We start from the raw sequence: 24,691 nt of genomic DNA on the forward strand, positions 1-24,691 counted from the left end.
ACTTGAGGTTCTGGGATGGACCCCACATCCCACTCCAAGCGCGCAGTTCAGGATCAGCTTGAGATTCTCTCTCCCTCCCTCTTCTTCCGCCCTTCTCCCTGCTTGCTCTTTCTCTCTTTCAAATAATAAAAAAACTTAGGGGAAAAAAAAAACTGGAATTCGAAAAGGTGCCCAAATTCAGATAATTAATAAATGTGGGGGCTAAAATTTGGACTGCAAGCTGTGGAGCTTCAGAATCCCGGGGTTGTGGCTCTGTCAGCCACCGCTGGGTCCCGGAGCCCACCAGCCTCAGGGCTTCTCTGGGCCGGAGAATGCTTTGTGCTGGAGGCTGTCCTGTTCTCTGTAAATTGATGACAGGAACCCTCCACACCCGGCTGTGACAACCAGACGTGTCTCCAGACATGGCCAGATGTCCCCTGCGGAACAAAATCACCCCCACGGAGAACCACTGGACCGAGTGTAAACATTTGTTCCAACACGTACTGTCATATGACCTTGGATAAGCAACTTACCCTTTCCGTGCCTCAGTGTCCTCATCTGTAAAACGGACAAATGACAGCAGGTGAGGTTAACGAAAGGATCAAGCAGAATCAGAAAAGTACTTGGCCATCCAAATACAGGCTCAGGACATGGCTCTTTTTTCCACCGCCCTCTGCTGCCTCCCCTCCAAACACCAAGGATGTTCAGAGCTGGCGCACAGTGGAGGTTGGCTTACATATGGAAAGTGTCATAGGAAAGTGTAGGGTAACCAGCTCATTAACAATGGACAAGGGATGCTCTGATCCCAGCAGCAGTGCACCTGCTGCCTGGGAAAGCCCTGGCTGCCCTCCTTACCAGCTCAGAGTGTGAAAATTAAAGACTCCAAGAACAGACTGCCCAAGTTCAAGTCCACCTCAGCCACTCATGAGCTATATGACCCCGGGCTCGTTATTTAGATTCCTAACGCCTTCATTTTCTCATCTGTAAAATGGGAGTAAAAGAGGTGCCTGCCTCGCAGGGCTGTGAACAGTGAATGGATTAGTGCGTGTGAGGTGCCCAGCCCTGAATGCCAGCCCGTTGCTGCTCTCCCATGCTGGCCTCCAGCCACACCTACCACCTTTCTCTTTTCCCCTTGTGCCAAGCATAGTCCATTTCTGGGAGTTCGCCCCGCCATTCCCTCTGCCTAGAGCACTCCTCCTCCCAGACCTTAGTATCGCCCAACCCCTCCTCCTTCGTCTGGGTCTCTCTGCATCGTTCCTCTTCTGAGAGGCACCACCCGAAGTCAGACAGCAGCTCCCCCATTCTGCACACTGGGCCATTCGTGTCCCATCAGTTGTCATTACCCCGCGCACACCGCACACCACAGGGCAGTGTGGTAGTGATCCTTCGCTCGTCTCCCTCCTGCTGAAGCAGAAGCTCAAGATCCCAGAGTATCTGATTGGTGACCACATTCCTAGAACAATGCCCAGCACAGAGTGGGTGTAAATAATTTTAAGAACTGATTGGAGCTCTTTTGCAAAAGGGATTTTTAAGGTTCTCACATAATCCATTTTCCTTCTGTTAAACAAGAAGTTGTTTAAACTGGGGCCTAAAACAGGTTTGCCAAAAAAAAAAAAAAAAAAAAAAGAAAGAAAACAAACAAACAAAAAAACCCCTTGCTTATGACAATGGGTCCTTTAGACTAGATTAGATACACTTAAGAGACATCCAGATTGATTCGGTTTCTCAAACCCTTTTCCTGCAGCTGTGGTCTCCAGAGAAAAGGGAGGAACGAATTGAGCCAAACAAGGATTCACAAGGTCAAAGACATCAGGAAGCAATGCAGAATTCTCTCCTGTTTGGGGATTCACGCCACACAGAAAAGCTCAAAGAAGCCCTGTAGAGAAAAGAGTTATTTTCCCCAGGGTTTGCTGCACTACCCTGAGACCCCACCTGAGACCCCCACCATAGCATCTGCACAGTGAAGAACAATTTGGAAAACACTGCTTCAGTGTAAGTGTTGCAGCTTACAGATGCGGACAGAAAGTAGGGCCCAGAAAGGTTACTGGACTCATTCAAGGTCACTCAGCCATCTCCTGAATCCTAGAGCACAACCACGTCTCACAGCCCCCGATGTTTCCCTAATGGTCCACAGAAGTGATCAGGTCACCTGCGGCCAATAACGGAACACAGACCTCAGATTCCAATATCAGTATGACGAGATTCTGTATGAAAATTGAGGTACCGAATGGGACTTGGCTTCAACTTCAGTGTGCCAGAGGTACTCATTCACCAAATATTTATGAAGCATTATGTGTCAAGTACGGTACATCTTGCCATGAACAAGACGTGGTTGCTTAGTAGACTGACAATAAAATTATCCTGAAAGAGACCAAAATTAATTGAACTGTCCTTGATGAGCCTGCTTCAGAGTAGGGACTTGTAAGAAATTACATATTCAGATTTCATTTGCTTCCATTAACAATGCTCACATTTAGATCCAGTGGTAATAACATGCTCTCAGTTGGAATGGCTCTGGCATAAAACACTTCTCTTCCCCACACAGGCTGCAGAGAAGAACAAAAAGATTGAAAGTCTTTGGGCTCTTTTCATGTTGAGCACCTCAACCAATAGATTTTCCAATTTCAAGTTCATTCAAATATCATCTCGGGCTCCTACCTTTTTGTTAAAGTGCATTCTCTCATTTCCTGGTGCCTACAGATGAAAATGTCTATTTAAAAATGAGATTTTTTTTTTAAAGCATATCAGCTCACACATTTCAGAGACTTTCAGAAATGCAGATCAAAAACCATGTAAGCCTAAAACACTACAGATTTGAGATTGAGAAAGATTCAGCTCTTAATGCTCTATGATCTTTTCAATGAACTGATATGGGAGGAATTGGGAGAATTATTTTATGTTATTTAAACAGGAGATTCCAAATGAGAAAAAATATTACAATTCCAAGGCACAGGAGTTCCTATCTGATGCTGTATCACTGAAGCCGGCTTTCAGCACAGACTTGAGATGGATGTATCTAAAAAACAAAACAAAACAAAAAAACAGAGGAATTGGAAGCTCTTCACGGTCCTTGCTCCTGTGTGTACCCGTAAGGCCAACCTGTCTGCAAAGATAAAATAAAGATGTGCTTCCAGACCAAGCCAAATTCTTCCCTGATTTTAAGGATACTCTCGTGATTTCTCCAGAAACTGTCCTGAAAACCAAGCTGGCGAAGCAAAGATAATCACCCCATCATGCACATAAATTTGTGTTTATTAGACACCAGAACAAATCAGAAAGAGTTCATCAGCTGTTGTAAAGACACAGAGACAGCAGAAAATGCAATAACACAGGGCCACAAGAAGCAAAATGCACAAAAGCCACACACATCCCAGCAGCATGACACACCCACATAGATCCTGTTGTCTAAAAATCAACCAAACAAAAATAAGTGACTAATCAATTCAATTGTTTAAAAGGGAGCCGGTATTTTTTAAAGACCAGCTACTACTTTTTTTTTTTTTTTTTTAAAGAATCAAACACCACCTTCTCTTCTCTAACTGGACACTGGTCCATTTCTGCTAGGCTGGGGTATATTTGACTGAGTTGATGCCAAATGGTTCTGCCAATTCTTCAGACACAGAAAATGTGATCCACTGGGCAGCTCTGGAAATGTACTGGTGAGTGTGAATTCTGCGTGCTCGTTGATGTCCGTGCTGCTGTGTAGATCCACGAGGGGCACTCCTTATGCTGTTTAATGGAATCCATCCGGGGTGAAAGGCGTTATTTTGCCTAACGAAATCTCCCCCTCGCAGTCCAGCTCCCAAGCAGACTCCGCGGCAGGGTCACCATCCCCGGACGTCTGAGAGATCTGGGACACACGATCAAAAGGGCTCTCCTCCTCCTTGTCCGCCTCTCCGTCCCCTGGGATCACGGCGTTGGGGATCATGTGGATGTAGGCAGCTGCGATCTCCTTGTGGAAGATAGTGTCCTGGTTGTAGGAGATGAGCTCATTGCTGATGTTCACGGTCTCCACTGCAGTGCGGGAGCAGAGGTTGCTGCACCCCAGCAGCTGTGCAAACACCTTCCGGAAGTCAGCGTTGAAGGCGTAGATGACGGGGTTGAGGGAGGAGTTGGCCCAGCCGAACCAGACGAAGACGTCGAAGGTGGTCTCACTGACACAGGGAAAGCCAGCCCGAGGACCCTCCGGGCGTCCGCCGCAAAAGGGGACCATGCAGTTAAGGACGAAGAAGGGCAGCCAGCAGCACACGAAGACCCCCATGATCACCGACAGGGTCTTGAGGACCTTGGTCTCCTTCTTGATGGATGTCCGCAGGCTGGAGTCCGGGGCACAGGCTGCGCGGCTGCGGCAGCTCTGCGCGTGCTCCGCCGCCCTCTCCAGGGAGGAAATCCGGCGGATCTGCACCTGGGCGATACGGTAGATGCGCGTGTAGGTCAAGATCATGATGGCCACAGGGATGTAGAAGCTGATGAGCGACGAAGAGATGGCATAAGTTCGGTTCAGGCTGGAGTCACAGTTTTCCGCCCTCACCTCTGGCTCCCCCGCTTCCTCCCAGGGTGTCCCATTAGCCAGGCTGGATGGCGGTTCCACCCCGCCCCAGGAGCCTGCCTTGTCCCTGTGCCAGTGGAGTTGAACTGGGATGAAGGAGATCAGAATGGACAAGGACCAGGCCAGGCCAACCATGATCAACGCCACGCGCTGGGTCATCTTGCGTTCATAGCGGAACGGCCTGGAGATGGCCCAGTAGCGATCCACACTGATGACGCACAGATTCAGGATGGACGCAGTGGAGCACATGATGTCAAAGGCCACCCAGATGTCGCAGAAGGCCCCAAAGGGCCAGTAACCGGCCACCTCAGCGACTGCCTTCCAGGGCATGACCAGCAGTGCCACGAAGAGGTCGGACACAGCCAGGGACACGATGAAGACGTTGGTCATCTTGGCGCGCAGGTGGCGGCTGCGCACGATGGCCGCACACACCAGCACGTTGCCCAGCAGGGTCCAGACGATGAGCAGGGTCAGGAGGCAGGCGGTGACCACCTGCGCGGGCCCCAGCGGCGCCGCCCCCTCCGCGCCCCCCGCGGCGCCCGGCTGCGCCAGCTGCTGCTGCCGGAACCGCGCCCGCTCGGCGGTGCAGTTGCGCCCCGGCGGCAGCATGTCAGGTTCGGCCGCGGAGGCGGGCTGCGCGAGGTCCCAACTTCGGCCTTGCGTCCCCCGGCTGACCCATCGGGCACCCGGGGGCTGGCGCACCGGGACCCGCGGTTAAGGGATCCCGGAGCCCTGGGGGCCGCTCACCGTGCGCTGCGCCAGGGTCCCGAGTGCGCGGGGACCCCTCTGGCTTCCTCGAGCGCCTCCGGGTCCGTGGCTGCGTTGCGCGCTTCCAGGGTCGGCGCCAGGAGCAGGAAGCCGGCCGAAGCTCACCGGGCGGAGGTGGCTGTGGCTGTGTCTGGTTCGCAGCCGGAGAAGCCAAGAAACAACCGGCACCGCCGATGGGGCGGGGGTCGGGAGAGGCCGGCGGCGGCTGAGGGTTGCTGTGCTGCCTCTGTCGCCGTCTGCGCCCGGGGCCCGCGCCCCCGCGCCTCCGCGTTCCCCAATCTCCCGCGCAGCCGCCCCACCTGTACCGGGGCGCGCTCACTCTCCGCGCTCCGTCGCCGGAGTCTGGAGGCGAATCCTCAGGTCCGAGAGGCGCTCGCGTGCCAGACCCTCTCCGCGTGCCGTGGAAAGCACGCCCCGGGAAGACCAAGCGGTCCCAGACCCAGCCCTGGTGCCCTGGCCCCAGACAAGTTTGGGGAACGGGGAGATGGGGTAGGGATGGGGAAATCGCTGGCTTCTACACCGGGAAAGAGCGTTTGTAAGGTAGGGGGCAGCTTTAGATTTCTACCGGACCCGAGTCCCAACTGGGACTTCATTCCTGGCTGCGTGACCTTGAGCGCCCTAAACTTCACCCGGTCTTGGTTTTCTCATCCACAAAAGAGGCTAATGATTCCTGCTCTTCCTGGTGGTGTAAGGTTCAATGAAATCGACATCTAGAAAAAGCATGCAGGAAGCATGTCTCCTAGAAACCATTTTCTCTAAACTACCCCTCCCCGTCCCCATCATCCATTCTAAAATTCAGGCTTAACCTGACCTCTTGGGAGAGTCTTCTTGCCCACCATCATCCCTCCTCCCCCGTCTTTAAGAGATTTTTCCTTTGGGGAATAATTTTGGAGGAGCCCAGAAGACAAGGAGGAGGAAGGCTGGCTCCAGTGGGCTGGGAGCCTCCTGCCTGCTGGACAGTCTCAGTCTTTCTCTTTTATAACCTTGAGAAGGATGGATTAATATTTCAGTGCTTGACAGAAGTGGCAATTGAGGCTTGAACCGATGATCCAAAGCCCAAAGTTTTGAAAAGAATAGCATGCTTCCTCCCTCCAGCAGACAAGTTCCCCTTCTAAAGGGCCAAGTTTCTGTCTGGGTTAAGCTCAGCTGCAACAACTGGGGAGAGAACGAGCTGAGGCATATAGCCACCCTGCGCTGAGGTCTAGAAACAGGGACTGGACTCTCTCTTCCCTCCTTAATCTCTCTCTCCACTCAGACCTCCCTGCCCCATTAACCCCGTTCCCATCTGCCTGCTGGACCAACTCAGCCTGCCTTCCCCAGGCTCTTCTCCCTCAAATCTTCTCTCCCTTCAGTGCTTTCTGCTGCTGGAGGTGGCGAGACCATCTGTCCAGGGGCCTGCACCTACACCTGGGGAGTCATCCTTACTTCCTCTCTCTCCCCATCTCCTAGGAGCTAATCTGCTCCTCTCTCCACTGACACCCCATCACGGACTGTGTCTTCTTTATGCTGTTTTACGGCGACACACTGCTAGCTTCCAGGTTCTGCCCTGATCCTCTGTCCACTCTCCCATCAATGGCAGGCAGAGTGATCTTTCTCAGATGTAACTGATCATGCCATTCCCCCAGATGGAAAACCCTCAGTATTTCCTCGGGATCCCTGATCCTTAACTGTCAGGTAAGCACTAGGAAGTCTTTCAATCATCTCCCCCTTGCTCCACATCTTCTCCTGCACCTCCTCTTCCACCTACAGCCTGGATTCAAGCCGCTGCCACCATGAAACACAAGCAAGCCAGCCAACAAAAAAACACCAGTGATAATTTCCCCAATGGGTCTTATGGCAATCCCTCACCCTAGAATGACCTCCATCCCATCTTGTCTTCCTGGAGAACACCAGCTTAGGATGTCAGAAAAGGACTTGGTTTTTGGAAACAGGTTCGATTTTCAATTCCTTTTACTTTTATCTGGCAAGTACTTATTGAGCACCTGTTACCTCTTACATGCTGTTTTGTTCATGAGAATACAAGGGAGTATAAAAAATGTACTGTCCCTTCCCTTTACGAGGTTATTAGAGATAGACTTTAATGCAAGAATTATCCAAATAAATGTACAATTAGAACCGTGATGGGTGCTATGAAGGAAAAGTGTAGCAGTGGTGAGTGACCTCGACAAGAAACCAACCGAGGCTCAGAGAGAGCAAGTAAATGGACCAAGATCCCATGGCTAGCAAATTCCCACTCTTCCTGCTCATTCTTTCTTTCTTTGGTCCACGTAACTGTGATGTCAACCCAACAAAGGACTCCCTTAAATATCTTGTCTTCGTGGGGAGGGCTCCTGAAGCCCTTTGTCTGCTGGGGGACAATGGTTTCGTGTGAGCAGTGGCTGCCCTCTCTCACCCCAGCTCTTTGCCACATTTCCCAAAAGTCTCTCATCGACCTGGGAAGCCAGACTCATCAGCAAGGACTCTAAGCAAGTAGGCAGCCCATGAACTCCCTGTCTCCTCATCGCAACCAGAGCCCTGCCCCAGAGGATGGGAACAAGAAACGCTTCCTCTCCTACATTTGGCTCCTACAAAATTGTACCAAAGAGGATTTGCCTAGATCATTTTAGCACAAAGGGGGTTTCCCTAATCTAGCTGGGAAGTATTCTTCTGTTTGAACTCCCTGATTCTCCTCCTTCTGAAGGTATTATTTTCAACCGGTTTCGCTTCACTGAGACAAATGACAACATCAAAAGGAACAACAATCAGGATTTGGGTGCTCCTGCTGCAGCTGGTATCAAAAGACTGAACTCTGTTTTATACCCAGGAAGGCTTGGTCCTTGGTTATGGGACACACCTGAGCTCCCCAAGTGCCAGCCCTGTCCGTGCGCTCAGCTTGCCTCAGCAGAGCCCAGGCAGAAAGGCAGCAATGAGCCATCCGCACCCATCCTGCAGGTGGAAAAGTGGCCTCAAGCCCATGACCTGACAGTGACCTGGAGGCCTCCTCTTCAAACCCAGCGTTCAGCCCCTAGATCTCTGTCCCCTCGCAGCTCAGACACACAGGAATCCTGGAGATGAAGGCATGTCAAATTACCCCACCACCAATGTGAAGGGGCTCTCACCAAATCTGGGACAACGTGAGCATCAGAATTAATAATGATACTAATGGATTATAATCTATGTGATACAATGAGAATCTATAGTGATAAACCAGAAAAGGAAGGAAGGAAGGAAAGAGAGAGGAAGGGAGGGAGAAAGGCAAGAGGATGCCAATTGATGTCAAAGGAATAACCGAATTAGAAAATCACAGTTTTGCAACCGTAATGCTAATAGCTGACTTAGACGAGAGTCATCACCAAGTACAAGTTTGGAGAAGAACAGGATATTGACAAAAAGAAAGGATAGTAACTTTATAGTTGAGAAACTGGCAGGTTTCACTAGTGAACAGAGTTAACACGACCGGGCTAGGACAGACAAACGTCAAGGAGCCCGTGGTGGGACATCCTGAGGCCACGCAGCATCCTTTTCCAGTATCCATGCCCCCTGAGGACATAGCAGACAGACCCAGACAGAGGGACCATCGACAATGGACCTGAACCCTTCAAAGTACTGACGTCCCAACAGGCAAAGAAAGGACAAGGAGCTGTCCCAGGTCAAAGGAGACACAGAGGCATGCCAACTGGATCAGGGGAGAGATCCTCTGAAGAATATTATTGGGACAGTTGGCAAAATGATTATGTGGATCATGAGGATCATGTATATTAGATAACTCTTGACAATGAAACCACTGAAAATTGACAGTTAGTGACCATTAGACAAATGTATGGTATCAATTCTAAGTTTCCTGAATTAGGTCACTAGATGCTGCTTGTTCTTGGAGAGTACATGCTGAAACGTCCGGAGTGGAAGGAGCGGAATGCTCCTAACCACATTTCAGGGCTTCAGGAAGAAACGAGGGTGTCATGTCATACCCCACCATGTCCATGCCAGAGAGAGAAAGCCAAGTGGTCAGGAACACTTGGTGAATCTGGTGGAGGCTACAAGGAAGTTCGTCCTCTGACAACGCTCCCACACATTTGAAATTATATAAAAATAAAAGAAAATTCAAATAAATACATTGATTAGAAATGCATTCAGCTGTGAGTAATGGAAGGTCTGCCTACTCATGGCTTTATGCAATAAAGACATTTAATCCTCTCACATAATAAGAACTTCCGAATGAACAGGCAAGGGGCTGGTGCGGAAACTCAGTGACAGAACTAAGGAACCAGGTCCTTTTAATCCAATGTGCCACTTTTCTCAGTGTTGTGGCTTTTGTCTTCTTGGAGCCTCCTGGTCACAGGCTGGCTATTACAGCTGTGGGCACCATGATCAAGGTCAGCCTCCAGGAGCAAAACGGGGTGGGGAGAGCTATCTCAGGGGGTGTTTTCTTAATGTGTATCTGACCTATCACCAGTGAAGTAGATCTTACGAGGCACTTAGTTCTTGTTAGCCAGAAGAAAACCATTCCTAATGACAAGGCAGACTGCAAACGGTTTCAAGCATCAGGCCATGGGAAACGGGATGCCAGTGCTTGGCTTCATCCCCAAAGACTGGGCACTTTGCTTCCCCAACCAAAATCAGGGTTTTCTTTCTTTCTTTTTTTTTTTTTAAATCGGCGTTTTCTTAGCAAGAAAAGGATTGTCACTGAGAGGGCAGTTAACAGTGTGTGCCGTAATTAATATTCGCGAAGCTCCTGCCCGGTTGACACAAGACAGAGGAGGACTCAGTTCTCAACCCCCAGAGCTCATGCTGTGTGTTCCTGGGCAGTCCCGTACCCCTCGCCCACACCCCAGTTCCCGTTTTTGTCTCAAGAGATCATCAAGCATCCATCCATTTGTTTCTTAAAGCCACAATTATTAGGAAGCTCCTCCTTTGTTGGTAGAGGGGACACAGCTGGGGAACAAAACAGACACTATCCCTTCTTCTTAAGGCTTATGGCTAAGTAGTTTTAAAAAAATGTTTATGGGCTCCTGGGTGGCTCAGTGTTAAGCGTCTGCCTTTGGCTCAGGTCATGATCCCAGGGAGCCTGCTTCTCGCTCTCCCTCTGCTGCTCCCCACCCCCAACTACATGCACTCTCTCACTTGCTTGGCTTTCCCTCTTTCTCGCAAATAAATTTTAAAAAATCTTTAAAAAATGTAAAAAAAAAAAAAAAGAAAAAAGAAAAAAGAGGAAGCTTATAGTAAGTGGTCAAACAACCCCACACATAACTGTGTGATTAACAGATACAATAGTTACAATGAAAGAAAGCTAGTTGGTGCTATGAACCCTCATAACAGGAACTCCAGACCCGGTGTAGGGGTGAGTGAAGACTTCCCTGAGAAGCTGTTGCTTGGATGGAGATCTACGAAAGCAGCTGAATTAACTAAGTGGAAGGAAGAGGAAGCAGTGAGTGCTAAGGCCCTGAGGCAGAAAGGAACAGAGCATGTCCAAAGAACGGAAGACGCTGGTCAGTGTGGGGGAGCACAGAGGGAAAGTGGAGCACTAGGAAAGGCCAGACGGTGGGGAGCTAGGACCATTCTGGACCCTGGAGGCCAAGGTGAGGATTGTGGTTTTCAACTCAAGCAATGAAAAACCATTGGGGGGTGTTGTTTGGGGAGGGATAGGAGCCCAACTGCCTTCCTCAAACTCCACTCTCACCACAATGAGGAGGACAGACTGCTAGGGAACAGGGATGCACTGGAGAAGGGAGCAAGGAGGCTCCTTCAGGAGATCCAGAGGAGATGACCGTACATCGGAGTGGGCAGGAGGTGGAAGGGGGGAGAAGCACATGATGCCAAGAGATTTGGGAGTAGACGTGACAGGTGTGGCTGTTGCTTAGAGATGCGGCACAAGGGGCACGTAAAGACATGCCTTGGATGTCAGGCTTGCAAGACAGACAGGCCTGTGCCATCCACGGGAATGAAGACAAGGAGGGAGAACCTGAAAAACAATCTGAGAGTTTTGAAGGGGCGGGGGGGTGGGAGGTCGGGGTACCAGGTGGTGGGTATTATAGAGGGCACGGATTGCATGGAGCACTGGGTGTGGTGCAAAAATAATGAATACTGTTATGCTGAAAATAAAAATAAATTTAAAAATTAATTAATTAATTAATTTTTTTTTTTTTTTTTTTTAAAAAGGAGGGAGAACCAGCCAGAGGACTGAGAACTCTTGAGTTTGGGGTCAGACACTTTCAGTTTAAGTGCCTATGGGACATCGAAGCTGCTGGAAACAACCAGCAGGGAACTGAGAGGTTGGGCTGCATATGCACATTTTGGAGTCAGCAGCATCTAGACAGTAAAGAAACCAGTGGCCATGAACTAGAGCACCAAGGAGAGCCAAGTGAAAAGCCAAGAGGATGCAGGACAGCAACACCACCTGCCCAAGGAGAGGGTGAGGAGCCTGCAGGGGGAGAGTGGGGGTCAGGGTGGGCAGAGCAGTGGGAGGAGCCCCAGGGGAGCAGGTCATCAAAGCCAGGACCCTGCGCACCCGCCTCTCCTCCCCGCCCTCTGCAGACAGGGAAACTAACAGGGAGGGGCTTGATCCGTGCCCTGGCCTCCAGCTTTCCCTGGGCAGACGGCACGGACAATCCCCAGCTCGCATTTGCTCCATTTTCTGTTCCTGTGTGAGGCACGTCTCTGCCACATAATCTTTTTGTGTAGGTGTTGTTGTTGTTAACCATCTTGCAAAACGTAAAAGCCGTTCTTAGCTCACAGAGGGTAGTTTGCCAACTCCTGGCCTGGAAGTACTTACACGCCCTCCTCTGTACAACCTCCAGCCGAGGGGAGGGGGGCTTATTCTGTCTGGTTTAGGCCACTCATCCACAACTGGTGTTCAGAAACATCTGCCAGAGGCAACACTCGCTGCTGTCAGGAAGACAGTCCCCGTTCCTCTTCCGCCCCAGCGGTTCCTCCCTCCCAAGGAGGAGGGCAAAAGGCACCTGCAGGCTTCCACAGAGGTGGTCCCTGTGCTCTGTCCAGGGGCCAGAACAAGCCGAGGGGAGCGCAGACTAACCCAGGGCTCTTCTGGGCCAGGCCTCGGGCGCCACCTTGTGCCTTAGAGGCGAAGAGGGAGCTGGACGCCTGTGCTAGAAGCAGGGAGCAGTCTGCCAAGCCCTTAAAAAATGAATCTTCGAACACTGTAACAATAAAATAAAAATTTTTAAAAAAGATTCTCTCTCTAAAAAGAAAAAAAAATTATTCATGGAAACGTGCCAGTCGTGACCTCCGCCGTGTTCCAGGCATTTCCACACACCATGGAATACTCTGGGTTGTGAGGGCGGCAACCCATGTGGTGAGGCCTGGGGTAGAAGGAGGCTAAGACTTTACCCTCACAAGACAGATGGTTGTGTCCAGGACAGAGAAGCACAAACACATAAGTAAATGACTAAGAATAAAGGGGCCAAGGTGAAGGTCCACGGGGGGATCTATTTAGACAGATGACCAGGGCACCCCTCACAATGGAGAGACCTCTCTGCACAGCCTGAGGGATGAAAAGAGGCTGACCCAGTTCAAGGAAACAGAGAAGCATTCTCCTGAGAGAGAGAGATTAGCATGTGCAAAGGTCCTGAGGAACAGAGTTTGCGGGATCCAAGGCAGTCAAGGGAGCTGTATGTGGCTGCAGCAGTGGCTGCAGTTGGGGGTCCCTGGGAGAGGGTGACAGAGAGGGGAATTGACACCTGGGTGGCTCAGTTGGTTAAGCAGCTGCTTTCGGCTCAGGTCATGATCCCGGCGTCCTGGGATCGAGTCCCACATCGGGCTCCTTGCTCGGCAGGGAGCCTGCTTCTCCCTCTGCCTCTGCCTGCCTCTCTGTCTGCCTGTGCTCGCTCACTCTCCCTCTCTCTCTGACAAATAAATAAATAAAATCTTAAAAAAAAAAAAGTTGTTTAAAAAAAAAAAAAGATCCTGGCAGACCATGGTCAAGAGATTGTACTTTCTTCTAAAAGCGATGAGAAGCCAGTGAAGTGCTTAAGCAGGGTACTTGATTTAATTTATATTTCTGAGATAGTGAAATATCATGGTGGTTTTTAATGTGGCTGAAACAGCATACCACAATTCTCATTCCTTTTGAGTATTAAAACACTGCCTTCATCCCTCCCGCACCCCCTCCCCATGGTCCCCTAAGGTCTGCTCTGAGGAGGAGCTAATGTTGCTGCCCTTCCCCCATCAGACCTTGTGAAAATGTCTTCCCAGCCCGCTGCCCCAGCCTCCTCCCTGACCACATTCTGGGGGACTCTCCTTACATGGGAACACCCCATGTTCCGCAAAGCCTCTTGAAGGGAACAAGGATGTGGGAGGTGCTGGGGGCAAGGGGAAGGAACACCCTTGCTGAAACTCTTAACTAGTTCTCAGCATCCCTAGGAGAACCCAGAATCCTCCCAAGCTCTCACCTGGGAGTGAGGACAGCCCTTGAGACACACTACAGCAGCCCAGAGCTTGGAGGGGGCACAGACGTGTCAGTTTGCACCCATCACCCATCCCTTCATTGGATACTATTTTTTTTTTTTTGCACTGAAACTTTTATTGCTCATGGAGGATAGACTTTGCTGCCCCCGAGGCATGGCTATGGAGGGGACACCTGGGAGCGGAACATCAGGCGGAGTGTGGAGCAAGGCAGGCAGAGCAAAGTGCCACCGGACATGAAGACGGGATTGGTCTGTCCAGGTGCCCTACAGATGTTCCCAAAATATGCCAGAGCGTATAATGCAGCATGCTCCAGGCAGCAGACAGTGGGATATGGTGTATATGCTTTTGCCAGACGGTAGTGTTGCCGAATTGTCTTTCTTGGTGCTGCTTACATTGTGCATTTCAATATTTTGATTTCTTGAGCTAACCCACTGAAGTTGTAATGTTTGAAAATGTGCATACAGGGGGCCTGGGTGGCTCAGAGGGTTAACCTCTGCCTTCAGCTCAGGTCATGATCTCAGGGTCCTGGGATTGAGCCTTGCATTGGGCTCTCTGCTCAGCGGGGAGCCTGCTTCACTCTCTCTCTCTCCCTGCCTCTCTGCCTACTTGTGATCTCTCTCTATGTCAAATAAATAAATAAAATCTTTTTATAAAAATGTGCACAAAAATGTATGCACATCATTACTCTCTCATGTCTGTATTCTTCCCCCCCGCCAAAAATCATTCTGTTCTCCTCTGAACCCAATCCATTCTTTAAATGTTCCTTCTCAAACACAAAACAAAAACAAGAAGCAAAACAGAGGAGAAGCAGACTCCCCGCAGAGCGGAGAGCCCAACACGGGTCTCAGGTCCAGGACCTAAATCATGACCTGAGCCGAAGGCAGATGCTGAACCACTGAACCCTCATTGGGTACTCTTGAGGCTGCTCCAGGTGGACCAGATCTCCCCTAGTGTTGCCCTGAAAGCACGGGCAAGGACTCCTAGGAAGGACACCAGTGCCCCCTGCTGGTCGTGCTCTTCCCCAGCCGAACTCACAGGGGGCGGAGAACCCTCTGTTCTAGTAGTTTCCATCCCTCACCATTTTAAGCCACATGTAGCAATTTATAACAGTAAAAAGGGAAATACCCTGTCAAGCTGATGGATTATTCTGTCCATGTATCCTCAAGCAATTGTTGGACGGATTTTTATTTTTTTTTTTTTTACCAAATTGACTTTCTTTTTAAGACTATGTAATAGGAAAAGGGTTTAAGTGTAATAGTCCATCACTACAATTTACTAGCCATGTATGTTCCCTAGCATGCCCAAAGGTTCCTTCCACTCAACTAGAGTAGTAACACTCACCCAACCTGGCAGCGGCTTCATAGAGAGGTACCAGAGATGCCTGTGGGCTGCCGGGGTTACACGGAAGGCTCCTGACTGGTGTTTGTGAAGACAGACAAAGGAATCTGATCTGTCCTCCAGGCACAAGTGACCAGCAGGTGCTGGTGGCATTTAGTTCCAGTGTTTGCAAAATGTCTTGTGGATGGGGTGTCTTTTCTAGGGCATGCCTGGCGTCCCAGGTCTGGATGTGAGCCTGGGTGTCCAGTTCCGAAATTCTTGCCCTTCCCCCTTCCATGCAGCCCCACCAAGAGCCTGGGTACTCCTAGAATGTGAGTCGAAATGCTGGCTTGGTGGGGGGCAGGAACGAATGAGATTGAGCTAGCAAATGCACCTGTATGAGGTTGTAAGAGGTGAGTAACACATTTTCCTGATACCCTGAGTACTTGGGACATCACTCTCCTCGGTGAAGAACGATATGGGAAGGCAAATTGATCTTGAATTTCCTAATGAGCCCAGAATCATCCAAGGGGTTGGGGGATCTTGACAGCTCATGGCATCGAGCTACCCCACCTGGGGGATCTACCTGCTGAGGGGACCAAAGGTGGCTTTGATACCCTCCTCCCAAAGACAGTGGATGAATATTGGAAACTCACCTTCTCTGATAACTCTATGTTGCTCTTCATTACGTTGACTTTCTTTTCTCTTTCCTTCACATGTTGTTATTGTGAAATATCTCAGACATATTAAAAAGCACAGAAGAAAATATAACAAATACTTCTATACAGGTCACTTTGCCAGAACAATCAAACACTGCAGACACAACATGCACTCAGCTGTCTGTCCCCACCCCGGTCCTGCATCCTCCCTCCTCCCCAGCCCACAGATGACCACTCTACCGAACTCGGGGTGCACTCTTACTTCACATGTGATTATAATTTTACTGCATATATATTCCAGAAATATCAGATTGTGTTGCTTGTTTTTAAGTGTTATATTAACATATCACATCAGTTACACCATCATGATACTTCATTATCGATACAGCGTTGCCTTGAAGGATGACTTGTATCATTGCATGGAGTTCCAACCCATTCATTTCTCACTGCTGTGTAATATTCCCTGGTGGGAATAGGCCATAGTTTATCCATTCTGATGGACATTTAGGCTGTTTTTATTTCTTTCTGACAAGCACCCCTGGAGTGGACGTTTCTGAGCATGTCCTCTTGCACATACATGTGAGGATATCCCTGGAGCTCACTCTGAGGGGTAGAATTGCTAGGTCTTAAGGAATGTGTGCCTTCAGCCCTACTCGATGTTACCAGCTGATCTCCCATTTGGCTTTTACCAATTTACGCTCCTGCCAGCAGTGTGTGTGCCTTCACTTTCCCTTACATTTGGCCAACTCTCACCACTTGGATGAATGGGAAATGGCATCTCATTACTGTGTTAATTGGCATTTCTCTTATTCTAGCCTTGAGGGCGTGACTCTCATTGATTGCACACTCTGGTTCCTCATCTGTGAGTTGCCTTGGTATTAAGGTAACAGATTTTCCTTGCTGCCTAAGCCAGCTGAGTTAGGCTTGACTCCCTGTGGGTCGAAGCCACCTGGCTGTGATAGCCAACCCTGAGTCTGCGGGCTCTACTCGTTTAGAGCCAAGAGATGATCCGTCTTTAAGGTCCCTGCTCAGAGGTTCTGAGCCCAGGAAGACTGTGCTGACTTTTCCCAGCTCTGATGGCACCCCATGGCCTCGCTGAAACTGTCACACCTGGATCAGTCATTCCCAGCCTTCCTGTGATTCCCTTTATCTCTCTGGCAGAGCCCTAACCCCACAGGCGGAGGTCCTAGGGCTGTACTAATGTGCTCAGAACAGGGGGAAATTAACACCAGACAAAACGGGGTCCTCTGAATAAACGGGCATTCACATGTAGCCATCTTGTGCAGGGTGGTTTATCAACACATGAAAAGACTTAGCCATGAAAATGCTCACTGCAGCCTCACTTATAATTGAAAAAAAAAAAAGTGGGGGGAAAGAAACCACCAAATGTCTCTAAATGTCCAACATCAGGGTCTGACTAAATAAGGAATGCTACATCCCTCCGAGGAATGTACTTTGAAGTTGGCCAAGTTCATATTGCAGAAGAGGACACAACGTCAAGGAATGTTGTTCAGGAGTCCGGACTTGGGGTCCAGGACTCCCAAGGAGATGCTTCTAGAAGGGAGTTGGCATCACCTGAGCATCCTGAGCCCCACTCCAGCCCAACAGAACCTGAACTTCTGGCTGGAAACCTAACAGGCTCCCCCAGATGATTCTTATACATGCTGAAGTGTGAGAATCCGTGCCAGGGGGATGCCAAAAGTTAAGAAACACACTGGTGTATTAAAAGAAAGAGAAGCTAGTTATATGCAAATTCAGTACATACAAAAATAATCTCATTCACGTGTATGTGCATGCACATGTATGTATGTGCATGTGTGTGTGTCCTGAGAGGTACTGAGAACCAAAAATGAACAGCAGTTACCTCTAGATCACAGTTTCTCAGCCAGGACACTATTAGCCTTTGGGGCCAGCTAATTCTCTGCTGCGGGTACCATCCCGTGCGTCGTGGGAAGTTGAACAGCATCTCAGCTAGCTGTCCACTAGATGCCCACAGCCCCCCTCAACTCCCCCAGCAGTCACCATAAAAAGTATCTCCAGACTTTGCCAAATGTCCCCAGGGGGACAAGATGGTCCCAGGTTGAAAACCACCACCCTAAATAGAAGGTATGATGGACAACCTTTCACTTTGTTTTTAGTCCATCTGCCCACTTTTTTTTTTTTTCTGGAATGAACATCAAGTATTTGAGTCATGGAAAAAAAATCTGGTGTTTCTTAATATGCCCTTGCCCAGGCTGTCCCCCCTATAATACACTCAGATGAGAAGATGTTCACATTAGTACTGATGATTAAGTAAACTACTTTTATTCTGAACTTGAAATGATTATGGCAAAGTACATACAAAGGCCTTCCCCATGTCATTATTTCTTAAGAGGCTTTAAAATATTTATAACCTTTTGAATAGGCATCCTAATTTTAAGTATATGTCTTATAGAAACCATTATATAGGAAATGCTTTACAAAGGTACTATTTTTTTGCAGAGTCCCTTATAAAAACCAAAAAGTGTAAACACTCTAAAACCAACAATAGGAAACTGACTATGGCCCGTCCACTTGATGGACTACAATACAGAATCAAAATGATATTTGCAAAGAGTTTGGAACAATGTGAAGGAAGAGTTTATGCTCTTTTGTTAAGTGACAAAAAGGCAGGTACAAAATGGAACCTGTCACATCGCCACTGGTGAGCATAACAATGAAAACAACAAAAAGAATCCTGGGCAGGAACACAGATAAGAGAAATACAGCAAGGTGTGAAAAATACAACAGCGGCATCCGAGGTGGATTTTTCCTCTCTAGTCTTCTAAAATGTCCACATTTTCTGTAATAAGCATATATGTATTAACAGTGATAGAAGAAAAAGTAAAATTAAAAAAGAAAACCTCAAAATGATCACAAACAAAAAGGTGCCAACATTTCGGGCAAGAAATACTTCTCCATACTGATCTATACACTAATTTCCATCCAGATGATAAAAATAACTTTGTTCAAAAACTTAAACATAATCAGAAAGTACAATTTGAACTAAACGTGCTTGTCTGTACATTGATCAGCCCTGGGAAGGATAAAATGTAAGGATGATTATATGACTCAGATGGGCAGAAAAAGTTGTAGGGAGTCACATGATAACAGAAAACAATTTTTATGAAAAAAGAACTGGATCATTTTTCTTTCCCCAACCTGGGATCCCATTCTTTTAAAACAAAGGAGCTCATTTAAAAGGAGATAAAATAATTTGGGTTCAATTAGAATGAGCTAACCAAAGCCAGATTTCAGCCGCCTCATTGATGCTGAGCTAACTTGATTACATTCACTGGGGTGACGGACAATTCCAGCTCACAGGAAACACAATTGGTACAAACAAAGGCAGCCCTCCTGCATTCGCCAGGCAATGTTTGCCCAACCTGGCCATTCCCAGGTGGCTTCAGTGAATTCTCTTGTTAAATCACTCCTCGGGCTTTGATGCAGACACAGACTATATCTTACAATAGACCTCAAAGAGAGAGGCAGCTGCATGCATTCGGTAGAAAATAGAAAAAGGCATGGCCAGGTTGACCACAATTATCCAAGGTTCAAAGCCAAAGACAATCTCCTCCAATCCGTTGTCGTACTCAGGGCGGCAGCCGAAGGCGGGAGGGATCCAGAGCTGGAAGAGAAGAGGAACCCGTGTTAGCAGCCACCTCGGAAGCCCCATGTGACCCCCAGGCTCTGGCCTGGACTCGGGACACGGAGCCACACCTGTCTCTGCACCACATGCGCGTCTCCACGGAGCTCGTCAAATCCGCACAGCCCACCTGACCCTTCTCTGTTCCTTGGCCCCATCCTGAGTGAACGCTGTTCACACCCACCTGATTCTCTCCATCCCCACAGCCATCACCTTGGACGGGTCCTCAGGATCCCCCACCGGGATATGGTCACACACACACATCCTCCCCCACTCTAGTGGATGCCTTCCATCCACCACAGATCTGACGGTGGGAGTGATCTTTATAAAGCACACATCTGACCTTGACATTCCTCTGCTTGTCACTCTCCAGTGGCTCCCAACAGCCTTCAGGAGAGAGTCCAATTTCCCCCAGTGACCAGGCACCTGTCCATGTCTCTATGTCCCTCACTATGTCTTTCACTCCCACCTCTGAAGGCCAGATATGCCTTTCTCCCTCAAGTCTTCAGCTTTGCTTGTGCCTCTTCCTTTGTCACAGGCTCCCTGTCTGCCTTTTTTGACTGAATCCTACCTTATTCCAAGTCCTGAGATTACCACTCCTTCCAGGAAGTCCTCCTTGATCTAACCAGTCTGGTCAGGAATGCCCTGTGTTCCCACCGCCCCCAGGGTTTACCTACAGCAGAGGTCACCTGTTTATCATACCCGCTTTCACACACTAACACTGGTGCTCAGATCCCAGCCACATGGGCCTGGGCCACTGAGTTCCGGTGTCTCCTCTCTGGCTTGACCTAGAGAGAGAGCCCAGGCCCTGCCCACATCCCCCCAACCAGGGGAAAGGAGCACACGTCTTGGAGCACATCTGGGTTTGTGGCTCTTATGGACTCTCATTTAACCCCTCCAAGCCCTCAGTGTCCTCACCTGTAAGATGCGAACACAGACACCCATCTCCCACAGCTCAGAAGAGAATAAAACCCCAATTACTTTTGCAAAACCAAAAGCCATAACCTGTTGTCAACTGCTGCTCATGGAAGCCACACACTGGTCCCCGCCCCCCTTGGTCTCCCTGCCCTGAGTTCTTCTCCTCCACCCCTGCGTGGTGGCAGGCAGCCTCTCACCTCCTGGGAGTCACGTTCTTGTGAAGCCCCCTCCCCTTGAGTCCAGCTCAGCCTAGTGATTTGCCTCTTCCATTAGAATATGACAAAATTCATGAGGTGTCACTTCTGAGATTGGGTAACGAAAGGCTGCAGAGTCCCTCTTGCTCATGCCCTCGTGCAGGAGAGGGAGCTGTCCCCCCCGTTGTGTGCTGCCTTGTGACCAGGTGCCGAGGGAGCTCCCAACCCAGCACCTCTCAAGGAACTCACGCCCTAGGCCCAGCAGCCCCCCCAGGAGCAGGTTGGGAAAGAGCCCCCAAGAGTGCATTCTGAAGTGGCAGCTGCCCCCAGTGGCCCATGTGCTCCTAGTAAGGGACCCTAGCAGAGCACCAGCTGAGCAGGGCTTGGACTCCTGCTCCACAGACGCCATGACGAGGAGGTGGTGTTTGGGTTGCTGAGTGTGGGGTGATTTCTTACAAAGCAGGAACTAATGGACACGGGCTTCTCCGTACAGGTGTCACTGTGTATCTCTGCCCCACTGTGTTCTCAGGCTCTGCTTCTCAGGCCCCTCCCACCACTCCACCTGCTCCTCGCCAGCTGGTCCTTTGCTCAGTCTCTCAGGGTTGGCCGGAGGCTCACCCCTGGGTCCTTCCCTCTACACACGTGATCCCTGGATGAGCTCCCCCAGTCTTGGCTGTAAGAACCCACTATCAGCCGATGACTCCCCAGCTGGAATCACGCACCCGCTCCTCCCTGGAGGACCCCACAGGCTTCGTGGTGTCTCACCGGAATCTCAAACTACCCCCCCCACCATCAGCAACATCTTCCTCCCCGTTGCTGTCAAAACTCCAGGTGTCATCCTTGTTTTCTTCACCCTCAAAACCCTCGAAACCCTCCTCCGCCACCCAGCCCATCAGCGAGCCTGGAGGACCGTGCCCCCAAGACACCCAGGCAGCCGTGTAGCCATTTCTGCCCCCATACACCTCCCCAGGCTCCCTGCTCTCTGCTCTCGCCTGGACCATTGCAGCAGCCTCCTGCCTGCTCTCCGGCTTACACTGAGCCCCCAGATGGATCCATTCACCACTCAGCTGCCAGACTCATTCCTGATCAAGGACCCACCGGTCTTCATGGTGTAGTTAAAATGAAGTCTACCCCCAACATGGGATTTAAAAGCCCTCTCTCAGCTGGCTGATCCATTGCCAACCCCTAATCCCACTGCCTGGATGTCCCGCACCCTTGGGGCCCCAGTCCATTGGCCCTTCATGTGGTGGGAGAGAAAGCCGCTCACCCCAGCCTGGGCATTTTGATCTGAATCAGCCACCAGCTGCGACCTCACACCCTCTCTGCTCATTCTCTGCGGATCACGCATCATTGTAACGGTGTCTTGCTTGATGCTTATTGCCGGCTCTGCCCCCCAAGACCGGAAGGAAGGTGGAACCTGGGTCACATTGCCCCCATCACTCACAGCCATGCTGGCCCTTGGGAGACACCCAGTGGATAGATACTCAGGAGGGAAGGAAGGAGGGAAGACAGAGAGAAAAAAAGGGAAGGACAGAAATCCAGATCTTTATTTTATTTATTTTATTGCTGTTAAGTTGGCTGGAGCTCTTGCTCCTTGTTCCATCAGGAGGGGTCCCTGTCCCCTTCCCTTGACTCTGGGAGATGTGGTCACCGCTTGATCCATACAATACAGCAGAAGTGACACCACACAACATCCACACACAGGCCCTAATGGACTGGCACCTCTGGTCTCCCAGCAGGTCAGCTCTGGGGCCCTGAGTTGCCACATAAGAAGCCCTGAGACCACCACTCTCTGTACTGGAGAACCCCTGTGGATGCACTATAGCCAAGCCCTCCTAGCCCACCCCAGCCACCAGATCTTGGACCCTCCAGCCCAGTCCGCCCACCAACCCCAGCTGAAGCAGAGAAGAACAAGAGGATTTGCCAGCCAAGCCCCACCAGCATCTCTAACCCACAAGGTCATAAGACCTAAACCCATGGCTGTTGTTGTTGTGATCCTTGTTTTGTTTTTTTAGAGAGGGAGACAGAGCATTCCAAGGCTCAATCCCATAACCCTGAGATCATAACCTGAGTCAAAATCAAGAGTCAGATGCCTAACCAATGGAGCCACCCAGGCAGCCCAACAGCTATCATTTTCATCCTACATTTGGGGTCCTTTGTTACGCAGCAGTAGGAAAAGAAACATCTGCCTGTTGGCTACGTTCGCCTGGGCGTCTCCAAGGCACCGCACAGAAGCAGGTGTCCAGTACTAAACTCAGGATCTTTCTTCTAGGCTGAGCCCCTCCCCGAGCCTGCCCCCCCTTCGGAGTCCCCAGTACCCATAAATAGCTTCACCATGTCTCCAAGAGCTCAAGTCAGAACCGGGCGTCATTGTTGACGTCTCCCTTCCTTCACACGTTACCACGTGGATGACCCCGGGACGTTATACTGAGTGAGATAAGCTGGCTGCTAAGAGAAAAATGCCTTGTGATCCCACTTACGTGAGCTCCGTGGGGTGGTTGAAGTCACAGAGACAGGAGGTGGGGCGCCATTGGCAGGACCCGGGGTGGTGGGCATAGGGGCTGCTTTGTGCCTGCCAAACTATAGTTTGCAGGGTGGAAAGGTTTCCAACACAGGTGGGGGGGCACAATAGTGTGAGTGGACTTCCCACTACTGGACTATAGGCTTTAAAAGGGTTAAAATGGGGGGCATCTGGGTTAAGCGTCTGCCTTCTGCTCAGGTCATGATCCCGGGGTCCTGGGATCAAGTCTGGCATCGGATTCCCTGCTCTGCTCCCTGCTCCATCTGCCTGCTGCTCCCCCTGCTCATGCTCTATCAGATAAATAAATAAAATCTTTAGAATAAATAAATAAAAATGGTTAAATGGGAAATTTTATGCTACGTGCCGTGTACTACAATTAAAAATGAAGCTGAATTAAAAAGAAAAGAAGCAGGATTCAGATTCTGTCCTGACCTTGAAAGCTTTTGGTGGTTTTCTGCTGCATTTGGGATTCCGTCCTGCCTGTGGCCATGGCTCAGGAGGCCCTGCGTGGTCTGCCACGGCACCTTTCATGGGTCCTTTCCCTTGCATGCCCTCGATCACTGCGTGGGTTTCCCTTCCTGCTCCTGGAGCGTTTCCAGCAAGTCCTGCCTGGCACAGCATCTCCCGTGCCTATCGTTCTGCCTGACCTCCCCGCCCTCACCCACCACTGTTGCCCCAGACCCCTGTGTTCCCACGGCACCCTAAATTCCATTGTCAACACCAGCACCCTTGTTTGTCCACTTCACGGCCAGCTGTTGTCCCCTCCTAGACCCCAGCCACCCAGTCCTGGAGCAGAGATGTCCTCCCCTGGGACCCACCAGAGGTCTGCGAGTGCTGCCCGTGGAGTCGGCTGAGGGCGCCCTCGCCATCACTCCGCAGCGAGTTCCGTCCTCTGGCTCACTCCCCAGTGAACAGAGGCAGGGCCTGGGGACATCGGGGGCTGAGCTCAGACGTGGAGAAACACCGTGTGTCTCCCTCCTGGGACAGAGCCCAGAGTCTGGCCTCTGGGTCCCAACAGACCATCTGTTAGACTTGATTCCACTATCCCACTGCTCTTCTTGTCCAAGCTTGTCCAAAAATGCAAGCCACCTTCCTCTCCAGCCGTCAAGCAAAGAATTCACAGGGAAAGTGGCTTTCCTGAACTTGCTGAAGACAGATCTATTCATCCCTCTGGGTGTGGAAGAAAAACAATACACGTTAGGGAAATCCTGGAACCAACTCTGATTCTGTCAGATGAGCTGATACACCCCTTCCGTAAAACACAGACAAGCCTCCCGTAAAACACAGACTCCCGCTGTAGTTGCCAATATGTATCTCATTTTCCCGTTCAAACGAGAAACGGGAATCCACTGCTGTGTCTGCATAGTGCCAGACATACAGCAGGTGCTCCATAAGTGCCAATTCAATGAAAGAGGAGGGCCCACCTGGAGCCAAACTTTCCTGGGACCCCCTTCTTCCTTCAGAGGTCCTCATAACTGTCCACCGACCGAAGGAGGACCGAGGTCTGGGACATCCAAAGCAAGACTCAGATTAGATCCTCATGCCCACTACTCTGGGTCAAGAGCCCATCATCTCCCATCTGGGAAGATATGGGGCTGCTTTTTTGTTCAGGTGTCCCGGCCCTCAGGCTTCCCACTCTCCAACATTCTCACACCTGCTGCTAAGGAGATCATTCCACAACACAAACCAGAAGGGACCTCCATTGCCTCCAGCATAAAGACC

General features: G+C 50.2%; 2 protein-coding genes across 2 annotated transcripts in view; both read right to left on the reverse strand.

The window, feature by feature from the left end:
- Positions 1 to 3,536: 3,536 nt before the first annotated feature.
- On the reverse strand, positions 3,537 to 5,137 carry DRD5 (dopamine receptor D5). Its single transcript, XM_044225526.1, has one exon. The coding sequence runs from the start codon at positions 5,135 to 5,137 to the stop codon at positions 3,713 to 3,715; it is 1,425 nt and encodes a 474-aa protein (XP_044081461.1). The 3' UTR covers positions 3,537 to 3,712.
- A 14,010-nt stretch (positions 5,138 to 19,147) lies between these two features.
- Positions 19,148 to 24,691, reverse strand: part of OTOP1 (otopetrin 1) — a 33,614-nt gene continuing 28,070 nt past the window's right edge. The window contains exon 6 of the mRNA XM_044225943.1: positions 19,148 to 19,318. Within this exon, the coding sequence (XP_044081878.1) occupies positions 19,148 to 19,318 (171 nt within the window). The remainder of the gene's footprint in view (positions 19,319 to 24,691) is intronic.

The sequence above is a fragment of the Neovison vison genome, chromosome 11, assembly GCF_020171115.1.
Source record: "Neovison vison isolate M4711 chromosome 11, ASM_NN_V1, whole genome shotgun sequence".
Taxonomy (NCBI): Eukaryota; Metazoa; Chordata; class Mammalia; order Carnivora; family Mustelidae; genus Neogale; species Neogale vison.

Excerpts from the sequence above, each read along its gene's own strand:
- DRD5 (XM_044225526.1), bottom strand. The coding sequence starts at position 5,137 with ATGCTGCCGCCGGGGCGCAACTGCACCGCCGAGCGGGCGCGGTTCCGG.